Here is a 12896-nt window from a genome sequence, read left to right as displayed (position 1 = left end):
CTGGCTACGCATGCGCGAGTTGATTTGAGAGGTTCAATCATAAACGATCAAATTTGCAATGAACAAGATCAATAATGGATTAACTAGAACTGGATCAATATATATATTGTGTTACAGAGTATATTTGAAAGCAAAAGATGAACCAACCCCCTTAAGGGAGGTGGGAGCACTCTATTTATAGTCATGAGCCCATGGGCCTCCTCCAATGTGGGTTTAATAAAATAGTAATAAAAGGGACAGCCTCTGCACGGATTTGGTGGGATTTGACTGACGGCGCCGTCTGACACACGCACAGTTGGCAGCTGACCATGACGCGATACCTCTGACGCATCCTAGCAACGGTCGCCTCGGACCAACGGACTCACGGGGACCGGACCAACGGTGATGAGACACCGGGGAGAGATCCCGAACCCTCGGTGGCTTGGAGACCGGGTCAGATGGCGCTTCTACTCGGCCTTGATAAAAATGCTCATCCGGAAAGGCGATGTCCCCGTACGAACTCTCGCCCCTTCTCTTTCTCCGATCCATAGCTGCCCCGGATCGACCCGTATTCGGTTTTCCACCGTATACACTAACATATAGGAGTATTTCTTTTTTTGGCCATCCAATCCCTAAGGAGTGAAATTGTATTACTTATCCCCTAAGATTTAGTAAGAAATAGAAGTATAGAGACTACACAATTCATTATATGTGGGCCAGATGGCTTTGCACTCAATATTTTGGACCTTCTGAAACTTGATAGAGACAAACCACAACTAGAGTGCCTTCACATAGGTGTTCTCAAAACTCAATATCTGAGTAATTAATTTTATTTGCTAACTTGACTGGGTTCTTATTTATATGTTTTAACTTAAAAGATTTCTCTATCCAGTCTTTCTAGGGGTACAAGATACACTGAAAAATATTTTACACTATTGATGTATTTTGCCTTATTTTAGCAAGATTCCTACTTTTATTTTCCAAGTTACTAATCTCACTTTTTATACCCTTCCCGTTGATTGTTGAGTCAACTTTGATTTCATGCTTGAGACAGACCCTAAAACCGAAGGACGCCAACGAGAGGATTTTGATGTATTTCAATTTCTGGCATATAAAAAGTCTCTTAAACTATTAGTGTCCAGAAGTTAAATTCCAACATTATTGATATTTCACAATGTAGACAAAAAAAAAAAAAAAAAATGCTCAGTTAATTCCTCAGCCACAGAAAAACAAGGTGGGGAGAACCCCCCTCCTCTAAACTCCTCAAGTTGGACACAAACAACTTTCTGTTCCATGGCCTCTGCAACAGCTCCACCAGCTCCATTCACCTTCCTTTGCAGGAACCAAAGCACTCATGAGCACAGAAATGATGGCAGATGGTTGACAACAAAACAGAGAAGCCACCGTGTTGTCTTCCAGGTTTATGCAACCCAAGAAGGTCCAAGTGGGCGAAAACGTGCTCCTCCTGGTGTTGACACAAGAATTCACTGGGAGAACGAGGATGAAGGATGGGTAGGAGGAAGTAAATCACAGTCAACTCAAGGACGAATCAAAACAGACGAAAAAAATCTCCTTGATGAAAAATTCTCGGAGCTGCTCAACAGTTCAGCTGATTCTCACTACCAGTTAGTCTTCATTTTCTAGTTTCTATCTTCAGAAAATCTGCTATCATCTTATCTCTTAATGTGTGGCTCTCATTTTCAGTGGAGAGTTTCAGTTTGTTGGAGTTTCAGTTTGTTTCTTCTACTTTCCTTCAATTTATGGATAAGACAGGGATATATATACATGTAGTCGCCTGTTCTAAGAAAATGTACACATGATATGTCACAAGAGATAAACAGCCATAAAATTCCTTTTATAACAAGGAAATACCAGTGATCATTCTAAGTTTGTCAATTCAGGTTCTTGGGAGTATCTGCAACAGCTGACCTGGAGGAAATTAAATCTGCTTATAGGAGGCTATCAAAGGAGTATCATCCAGACACTACTACCCTTCCCATAAGAGCGGCATCAGAGAAATTCATGAAACTAAGAGAAATTTATGATGTCCTGAGCGATGAGGAACAACGTCGATTCTATGACTGGACACTAGCTCAGGAGGCAGCAAGCCGTGAAGCAGAGAAAATGAGAATGAAGCTGCAAGATCCACGCATGCTAGAAGTAGAAAACTGGGAATCCGTCCCAGACATGGTGGATCGACTTGGTGGAAGGAACATGGAGCTGAGTGATCAGGCAAAAACTGCCCTCACATTCGATATCTTGATTATTATCTTTTCGTTTTGTTGCATTATATATGCCGTATTCTTCAAGGAACAATATTAGCAGGAACACCTATCCATACAATTGCGTAATGCATTATACAACAACAACATTCTATACTGTCAATACGCTACATGACTTTCTTCGAGTTTCTCGATTAAGTACTGTCCAAACATGTCAAGAAACTGAGAATTCATGTACAAGTCAAAGCATGTATTAAGTAAAATATTTGCTACCCCTTTCAATTGTATTCAAACATAAGGTTACCATAGTGGTGTTAAAACAGAATGGCAACAAAATAACACAGTTCATATTGCAACGGAAATGGATCGGCAAACAGAACTGTAGCTTTAGTCATAAACATAACTATAGTTTATTTTTATTGAGCTTACAAATTTACATTATTGTCTTTTCATCAGATTATTGAAACAAAATGAAGAAACAATTCTCTCATACATCGATAAAATCTTTCATGATGGGGCTATGTTTCTCAATGTCAGCCTGCCTTCGCCAATTACTCACTGCCTGCTTAACAGTATCACTGGCTTTCTGTATTTCCTCAGCAGAAAATTTGTGTTCCACAATGCCCAGTGGACCAGGTTGTAGTACCTTAACTACAGTTTCCATATCCAGCTCCAGTTGCCTGTTAAAACAAGCACCAAAATGTGAAAGGCTTAAAGAAAAGCTGAAGTCTTAGAAACTCATAGTCAACAATTTGAGCTCTGCGCCTCATTCTCATCTACAAGAGCAAATTATGGCAATCCAATTGAAGAGTGCTTTAAGGCGCATGCTCCTGTCAGTCTGCATTTAGATACCTACTCTTCAATCAATAATTTAGTAACAAAGAACCGAAAAAAACTGCAAAGATCATGCTAAATAAAAACAAGAGTTTATTGTTTCCTGATAAGCCAATTCCATAATTCTCAAGTGTTTGACAAGTTCTAAAATTCCACTCACTCTTCCAATATCAAATGAATTAACTAATGTAATTCTACCAGCTGTTAAGTATAAATGCATAGAGAATTTAATATATTAGTGTAAGGAAAAGACAGTAGATGAATTATCAGTTGTGTTAGATTTCATGGACTCTTTGTGTTGAATGTTTATAATGTCTTTTGGAGACTCTTGTAATTCTGTATTTTCCTATCTTGCAGTACCTACTGGGTACTTGCTTTATTAAAATTTACTTACGTTATCGAAAAAGAAAAAAAAAGAACTCCTCTCAACCAAAAACGATAAGAATACTAGTGTTATATAATTAAACTGCCATAAACATCGGTTTCTGTATGATATAACTCCAACACTTTGACCATTTACAAGGCAATGTAATGGAGTGCTAGCTCTCAGATGTTCTATCTTTGTTAATTAGTTGCTTAACCATTATAATATAGGGAACAATGCGTTAAGAGACCGTGGTAAGGGCTCAAAGTCAAGTATCACAAGATATAAGGATCAAAATTCAAAATCAGATGAAGCTCGTTGCTCGCGCAATATCAATCAATTTAACTATGCCACCATCTCACTCTAGTTTGAATCGCCCATATGAATCCATTTGGCTACACTAGGGCTCATTTATTTCTCAAGTCTCTTATGTTGCTCATTTTGCTTTTCAAACGGAAAAATACAAAGGAAAACTCATGAAGGAAAGTCTCACAAATTGTGCACATGAATTGGCTGAATATACTTCAGCGGATCTCAGAATTGTGTGAGCAAATACAGCAAAAAATGCAGTACAACCATCAATTAGAATTACGTGACCAGAAATCTAGTACAACATGAACAGAATATCACATAGAGAAAATACTTGCATTTGCATAGAGCTTCAAAATGGAAATTTTTCCCAATCTCACCAGAACTCTAGCATACAGCAGGGTGTGTTTGGTAGGAAGGAAAACATTTTCCAGAACATGTTTTCCAATTTACCATGTTTGTTTGGTTAAAATGTTTAGGAAAACATTTTCTTCAAGAAAGAAAGTTCCTTAAAATTGAGAAAAGTGACTTCCCCAATGGAAGTAGAGAAAACAGTTCCATAAGTAACATTCCAAGTTCATTGTCTCCTCCCCCACCCACTCAATGCCCCAACCCTCACCACTTGACCATCACACCCCCCGCCACTCACAAACCCCACTTCCCACCCCTATAGTGTTTTGCTAGATTACATATAAATGCTCTTGGGATAATATATTTTTTTTTCTTACTTACCAGACAATAGAAAATGAGTAAGAAACCCACTTATTTTCTAAGAAAATATTTTCTACTAAACATTTTTCTTCGTACCAAACACACCCTTAGTATAGAAATAAATCCTAAAATACCATAAGAGATGCTCGCTACAAAGATAAAAACAGAAAAAGGTTTAAGATAGAAACTTTGATTGGTTCCAAACTTTCAAGAGAAAATCAAAGACATTACCTGAAAATAATGGTCAAGGAACTAACAATCAAATGGTCAAGAAACCCCAAATATAGACTCATCAAGAAAAATGGAAAAAAAAAAGATTTTAAAGCCTATATATCAATCTAGTATCCAGATTAGTTGGATTCAACTATATAAATCATTTGTAATCATTCATCTTTATTCAGGTTCATTTCCTTCCAACGCTACAATATTTCAGTAATCAAATATTCATCATAGTTAAGACTATTCTTTTATTCTAAATCTCAAGTTAAAGCAACCCTTATCCTTTATCCCAGCCTAGAATCAACTATACTATACTAAACTCATAGATATCGAAGCATAAATAAATGAATAATTTCGCTCTTTCTTAACGATCAAATATAACAGTGAAAAACCCAAATTAACTAACATTCGATAATCATCCCAAGCAAAAATTATCTTATTCAGACACGAATATGGAATGCTAAATATTTCAGTAATCGAAGATTCATCATAGTTAAGACTATTTCTCAAGTTACGGCAACCTTCTCCTTTATCGCAGCCTAGAACCAACTATACTAAACTCATATATTTTCAAAGCATAAATAAAAAATAAAAAATTTCGCCTTTTCTTAACAATCAAATATAACAGTAAAAAACCAAAATAACTAACATTCTATATCATCCCAAGCACAAATTAGGTTATTAAGACGCGAAAAATGAAAAAAAAAAAAAAAAAAAAAGATTTCGAACCCTATTTATACATAAATCTAGTATCCAAATTAGTCCAATTGAACTTTATGAAATCCTTTGTATTCATTCATCTCTATTCAAGTTCATTTTACTCTAATCTCAAATTACAGCAATTTTCTTCCTTTATCCTAGCCTAAAACCAACTATACTATACTAAACTCATAGATTCCGAAGCATAAATAAATCAACAATTTCTCGCTATCTTAACAATCAAATATAACAGTAAAAACGAGATTAACTCACAAATTAGGTTTGTGAAAATGTAGAATTACCTGAAGAGCCTTGAAAAGGGTAACACATTGCCGATTTTCGAAAGCGAAACAGTCATTTTTCTTGTGCCTATTTGTATCAATTTTACCCAAAAAAGCGATATGTTTGATTAGGGTTTCAGCTAAACAGGGAAAAGGGGCGGAAATTGGGGAGTTCGGGTCGGAAAGGATCCGACTGTTCCGGGTTCTTCAATGCCTTAATTAATTGCAATCTATTTGTCTTACCTTTTTTTTTTTTTTAAATATCTAAAGTCACATAGTAATATTTTGTTTTATTAATATTTTTAAGGTAAATTTTAGTAGATCAGTTGGCTGGCTACTCGATCTTTCAATCTTGTTAGTGAAGGATTGAATATCATTTCTTGTAAACATCATTAACTGAAAATGATTTTGTTGTCTTTGTCAAATATGTCAATCTTATAAGAATAACCATTTTTACATCTTTATATATATATATATATATATATATATATATATATATATTAAGGAAATGACATTCTTTAGTGCTTTGTAAAAGGCGAAATCTTAGAGAAAACAAACACGACCAGTATGATTGGAGTCATCTAACTAAGAAACTGATTTCACACAATAGATACTTTATATCTAGGGGTTTACAATAGATACTTTATATATATAGCAGTAAAAATGTAAATAAGATAATTCTTAACTGATTAACGGTTTATCCAATAAAACAATTGAGTAATCCGTTCCCGCATCGATAAGCCGTTAACTATAAAATTTTAATCCATTCACCAACCATTAACCCGATAACCCTATACCAACAATCCAATAAGACAATTTTGTGGTTGGTCAGTGGAGGATTTACCCTTCGCCGAAGGGTGTCACGTGATACTGCTTCGTCGGAAAATTTCACTAAATATGTATATAAAACTTAAAAGCAGAAATGCAATAAGGATATATTGAATAAAATGACACTGCTGAATATAGAGAACGTTGTAGCTTAGCTAGTCGGGCGCCTCTAGTTTGGATTAGAGGTCTTGAGTTCAAAACTTCACAGCTTCATTTTGGTGTCTTACAACTTAAAATATTTGCACCTCATCTAGATAGGAGAGGTTCGAATCACCAACCTCTTAGATGTTAAAAAAGCAATATACCATTCAGTCTATAGATATTTATGTATTTTTTGGCGATAATTATATATTTTTCACAAACGATGTTGTTGTTTTCTAGTTGTTATGCTATTTTTTTCTTTTTTCTTTTCCTTTCATTTTTTTCCCAACGAAATTGATTAAAACGATTGTAGAATCAAATGATGATGAGTTTTTTAGTGATAGTTGGTGCATTATATACATATAAAAAAGCGTTAAAATATTATTTTTAATGAGGTTATTTTAAATATATTTCAAAAAATAAATACTCACAAGAAGAGTTATAGTAATATATGTGAGTTGTGTTTTATTTATATTGTATTTTGTTTCTTTAATATGACTTTATAGTGCTTTATTTATTTATTCTCAATATAAAATGTGACACCGCTTATAAAAAATTCTGCGTAAGCCACTGCGATTGGTTTAACGGTTACAGATCGGTTTTGAACGGCCCTTCCCACCTTGTAATCTCCTTCCAGATTTCTCTACCCAAATATATTTTAAAAATATTTTTATTATTTTATTTTTGAAATATTACGATATTCAAATCAGTACGAGTTCTTCTTAGATCAAGAAGAAATTGCATGGTTTGTTCTTCAAATGGGCTGGTATTTAATTTTGTCCTTCAAATAAGCTGATCTTTAATTTTTTCCTTTAGCAATTGAACTTATGTTTAGCTGATCATAAGTTCTTTAAGGTGCGGGATATAACTTGTGGGATATAATAATGCGAAAATATAAATTTATACCCCTCGAAAAAGTTATTTTCCTTGAGGGGCAAAAGTTAAAGACCAACACAAAATAAGGGGAAAAGTGCAAATGACCCTGAAGCAATGTGTCTTTTACCAAGTTCAAAGTTGTAAGCAAATAAGAGTCTGTTATCCTTTCATGGTACGTATAGAGAAGTGTTTGCTTAAACCTTATTTTCACATTATTTCCAAGTTATTTTTCACATTAAAAATTTAAAAATGCATTAAATGAGAGGATAGTCGTCGCATCTATTATTTTATGTTTACCTAAAGTATTTGATTTTGACATCCTCCGACTTATCACACAAGTTTGATTTCAAATTCTGAATTTCTGCATCTAAAATTTTTTTCCTTCTTTTTGGGTTTGTGATTTCATATCCATATAAAAAAAATGGCTATATAATGGGTATACTCATCTACACGATCGTGTGACCACATACAATGAAGGGTGGTCAGTTGAATACTCTTCGTTGAAAGTTTATAATAATGCATATAGAAAATTATACTAGGTATATAGGTCAAAAATTTAGATATATATATTTAATCGGAAAAGGTCCAAAAATACCCCTAACGTATGGGAAATGGCTCAAAAATACCCTCCATCCACCTATTGATCCAAAAATACCCCTCCATCCACCTATTTGGTCCAAAAATACCCCCAACCTATTTTTTTTTTGCTCAAGAATACCCTTCAAGCTAACACCCTAAATTTGATGATATTTTTCCAATTTTAAATGTCACATGGCTTGTTTTGATTGGCCACATATATTATTTAAGTTTAAAATTAAACCCCACCCACTTTGAAACCCAAACTCGTTGATCCAGCTGCCAGGCATTAACAACTTGCATTTTGGTGCCTATTTAAAATCGGGTAGATGTTGTTGAGCTAATTAATGTCTTGGACAAGTTTTTGTTCCAAATTGTCCGAGATGTTGCGTATAACCTTTTATGTTAGTGCATGATGATAAAAAGAAGTTGAAATTGAATTTCAAGTATTAATTGTTTTGATAAATAATTCATCGGAAATGATGTTCCCGTAAGTGAGCTAGTTTGGGTATTATTTGATAGTCTTCTCTCTTGTGTTAGTCTCTGAGGAGAGTAAGTTTCAAACTTTCATGTGGCCTCAGGGGGTTTCCTTCTTGGGAGAACTAGCTACTCTTCTTTAAGTAACTTTCATTATCAGATATGCTTGCAACTATATATATATATATATATATATAGATATGTGTGTGTGTGCGCGCGCAATTTGAAGTGGGTTTAAGTTACAAAATGGTTTAGATTAAATGAGTGAGGTTTAATTTTTAAATTAAATAATATATGTGGCCAATCAAAACAAGCCACATGGCATTAATTGGAAAAATACCATCAAAATTAAGGTGTTAGTTTGAGAGGTATTCTTGAGCCAAAAAAATAGGTTGGGTATTTTTGGACCAAATAGGGGGGTGGAGGGTATTTTTGAACCAATAGGTGGATGAAGTATATTTGTGAGTCATTTTCCATACTTTAGAGATATTTTCGAACCTTTTCCGTATATTAAATCTTGAATACCTTGAGCAAAATTCTAACACGACTACTGCACACGAGAATTAAGCTTTTGAAAGAAATCCACTCATAAGCTTTTGTGATAGCTATAATTATTAGCGTATTTCTTTACACCTCCTTTTGCAATTGCCGTTTCGCACACCACATGACCACACAACACCAAGGCATCTTAATGTTTGAGTTGAACTAAATTAAATAATGGAAATAAAATGTACCGATCAATCAAGTAGATATTAAGAAAGACTAGGATGGTTCATTGAGATTGATTCTTAAGATCAAGTCCTAATCAGAGACGTGTCTATTGACACCTATCAAAGTTTTTAGCTTGCACGATTAAATGATGACTTTTCAGATTTTATTCATTTTTTTCTACAAAAAATCATTCTATTCACTTTGACCGGCCTTCATTCCTTGTTAATCTATAGCCTCACCTAGTTTTCTAGAGCCATATAAACTTACACATCAAACTTCAACTCACTCTATTGGGCTACAACTCAAAAATACGTGTGTATGAGATATTGCAAGGACGATTTTTTTCTTTTAGCCCAGTCTCTTCAGAAGCGTTGCAATCTTAGGTTAAAGGTAAAGGTGCTTGCTACCCGAGAAACCCTCTCTGATAGATGACTTACTACTTACCAACCATAATCAAGGTCTCTATGAAAAATAAGGTCCTCAAAAACGTGTACCAAGAGAAAATTTGACTTTAAGAGAGAAAATTTGACTTCAAGAAAGAAGACTCGAGACATAGCAAAAGAGAAAAGAGGACCTCAAAAAGTATTAAAAATTTTTATAAATTATTAATCATTTCTCGAATAATGGTAAAAAAAAATGACATTCTTGCCACTGTATACGGTAAAAACCGGATATAAGTCAAACCGGTGAGACGAGGGACCGAAGGGAGAAGGTTACAAGAACATCGGTGAAGACTTTCATTCTGAACCGGAGAAACGCTCAGACCGGAGCTGAGTAGGGCCGTCGTTTGGTCCAGTTTCCTCATCACCGGGTCGGTCGGGGCCGTTAGTCCGGTTATCCATGGTCATTGGTCCGGTAAAGCCGTTGCGCGTGAGCTACGCATCGGTAGCGTCCTATCATAGTCAACCACCAACCATGTGTGTGTCAGACAGTACGATCAACCTAACCCACTCAGAGTTGTCCTTTCTCTTATCTTTTAATGATTTGTATTGTATGAGGCCCAAAAAGGCAACACTATAAATAGAGTTCACCCCTCTCCTTTATGGGGGTTGGCTTCCATACATCAAGAACACTTTGTAATAGCAATATATATACAAAATCTCTCTCTCAAGCACTTGATTTCGGTCATATTTGTTGTGTTCAATTCTTGCATTACTTCAATCGAGTAACATCCATATATTAGCGAACATACAAGCATATAGCAAACCATCGATTATCATTGCTCTCGTCGTCTTATATCCACATTTGTATCTTTCTTTTATCAAGTAGATTAAGACTTAACCACATATTTTATACCCACTCACAAATTCAATTGATTATCCAAATTCGGGGTAAACAGTTTGGCGCCCACCGTGCGGCTAAAATAATAGTGGCATTTTGCCTTGATCTCTACCTTACCCATCTAAATCAAAAGCACTTTGTGTTCGTATTTGAAAAAACGGACTAAATGGCTGACAGCGGGCAATCCGGTCACGTCAACAACAACGAAATCGTGGCCGAAAACGATGGAAGCGGTCCACGAGGACCACCAAACCCCATTGACCCTAACCCCATAGATTCGAGGGAGGGCCTCAATCGACAAAACACCGTCGATCAGGAGAATGCCGCCTTACCGGCCACTAACCCGCTAAATACCCACAATTCTGTCACTTTGTCCCGGGCACAGGACCGGAGAGAACCGAGTACGCCAAATGATAATATTGACTTACGTTTGATTTTTGAAATGTTGCAGGAATAAAGAACGGCGATTGCCGAGCAGGGAATCGCAATAGCCCGGTTGCAAAACGGAGGGGAAACAGCGACCCCAGGAAAAACGAGCGGTGTTGCTGAACCCAGAAGGGAGGAGGCACGCGTTATTGAGAGAAATGGATCCGGAGCTGGATCCTCCACCGAGGTTCTAAAAATGCTCAAAACTTTGGCAAAACGGGTAGACTCGACTGAGAAAAGGGTCGAAACATACAACTCTAGGGTGGATCAAATCCCGGGGGCTCCGCCTTTACTGAAGGGACCGGACTCGAAGAGGTACATCCAAAGGCCTTTTCCTCCGAGTGCGGCCCCGAAATTAATCCCGAAGAGGTTTAAAATGCCGGATATCCAGAAATATAACGGCACAACGGACCCGCATGAGCACGTGACCTCGTACACATGTGCCATAAAAGGTAATGATATGGAGGAGGACGAAATTGAATCGGTACTGCTGAAGAAGTTTTGGGAAACTTTGACAAAAGGAGCATTGACGTGGTACGACCATCTACCCGAGCATTCGATCACCTCCTTCGAAATGCTCACCGATGCCTTCATCAAGGTTCACACCGGTGCCAAAAGGGTGGAGGCCCGCAAGGCCGATATTTTTCGTATAACCCAAAGAGACGACGAGTTACTGCGTGAGTTCGTCAACCGGTTCCAAAGGGAACGGATGGACCTCCCCCCGGTTCCGAAAAAATGGGCCGCGCAAGCTTTCACAAAGGGGCTCAATGTTCTAAGTTCAACAGCTTCGTTCAAATTAAAAGAAATCTTGCTAGAATACGAGGCTGTAACATGGGCCGATGTCCATAATCGGTATGAGTCGAAGATTCGGGTGGAAGATGATCAATTCGAGCTCCCCCCGGGCCCAGTAAATGTGGATAGAAGTTTTGGGAAACCAGGGAAGGGTTACGAAGCAAAGGCCGAATCATCGAAGGAAAGGTATCGGCCATATTCCCATTCGCAGAGGCAAAGTTTTAGGTCAGAAAGATTAAGGGTGAGCCCAAGCCGTTTCTCAGGTCGGGGTAATAAGTTGGTCGAACGCCCGTCCAACAGCCGGGGTCTCTCACTCTGGAGCGATGCCGGGAGTTCCGCTGGTAATAAGGGTTTGCCAAAGATATCGGAGTACAACTTCAACGTTAGTACTTCGGGCCTCGTCTCGGCCATCGGTCGCGTCCCGGATGTAAGATGGTCGAAACCTCTAAGGTCGAATCCGGGCCAACGGGACCCGAGCTTGGTGTGTGAATATCACGGAACTCATGGTCACAGAACTGAGGACTGTCGCCAGTTGAGAGTAGAGGTATCCCGGTTATTGAAGAACGGTCATCTCCGAGATCTGCTGAGTGAGCGAGCCAAAAGTCATTACAAGGAAAGGGAAGCTCATCGAAGGGCCGAGCCGGTTGAGCCCTAGTATACAGTCAACATAATAGTCGGGGGTATCGATGCCCCTCGGGGGCCGGTAATGAAACGGACCAAGGTTTCTATTGTTCATGAAAAGCGCATCTGAGATCACTTATCCAGGGGGTCTATCTCCTTCGACGACGAGGACGCAGAGGACATCATTCAACCGCACAATGATGCATTGGTAATGTAACACCTCATGCATTCGGGTTAAGATTTGACTCATAAGACGGGGGTATAATGAACCCAATTTGAGTAGTGTATAAATGGTGTTTAAAACCCAATCAAGACATGAGAAGAGTCTTTGGGCAAAGCAAAGTTGAAAACCCACTCTACGGGGCATGTTTGCAAGTGAGTTTATAGAAGGTATTACTTCCAACGACCATAACCCCTTTATTAATTAGTAATTTGGGAAACATTCCTCTTGAAAGTTGTAGAGCTTTGAAATATCTTTCCAACGGTATATTATGGGGGTCAAACGGACATCTGTGCAAAGAGTTATGCCCATTTTACTGAAGCCTATCT

At 37.4% G+C, this 12896-nt stretch overlaps 2 protein-coding genes across 2 annotated transcripts; one reads left to right on the top strand and one right to left on the bottom strand.

The window, feature by feature from the left end:
* The first annotated feature begins 1180 nt into the window (after nt 1-1180).
* Nucleotides 1181-2364, top strand: LOC132610311 (NAD(P)H-quinone oxidoreductase subunit T, chloroplastic). The gene is made up of 2 exons (XM_060324619.1): nt 1181-1604; nt 1881-2364. The coding sequence occupies exons 1-2, from the start codon at nt 1273-1275 to the stop codon at nt 2299-2301; spliced, it is 753 nt and encodes a 250-aa protein (XP_060180602.1). The 5' UTR covers nt 1181-1272; the 3' UTR covers nt 2302-2364.
* Nucleotides 2365-2563: 199 nt separating this feature from the next.
* On the bottom strand, nt 2564-5857 carry LOC132610312 (uncharacterized). Its single transcript, XM_060324620.1, has 2 exons — nt 5640-5857; nt 2564-2881 (listed from the first exon to the last, which is right to left on the bottom strand). The coding sequence occupies exons 1-2, from the start codon at nt 5693-5695 to the stop codon at nt 2689-2691; spliced, it is 249 nt and encodes an 82-aa protein (XP_060180603.1). The 5' UTR covers nt 5696-5857; the 3' UTR covers nt 2564-2688.
* Nucleotides 5858-12896: the final 7039 nt, after the last annotated feature.

This window comes from Lycium barbarum, chromosome 9, assembly GCF_019175385.1.
Source record: "Lycium barbarum isolate Lr01 chromosome 9, ASM1917538v2, whole genome shotgun sequence".
NCBI classification, from domain to species: Eukaryota; Viridiplantae; Streptophyta; class Magnoliopsida; order Solanales; family Solanaceae; genus Lycium; species Lycium barbarum.
The sequence above is the reverse complement of the archived record's forward strand: the minus strand, read 5'-3'. Positions and strand labels throughout refer to the sequence as shown.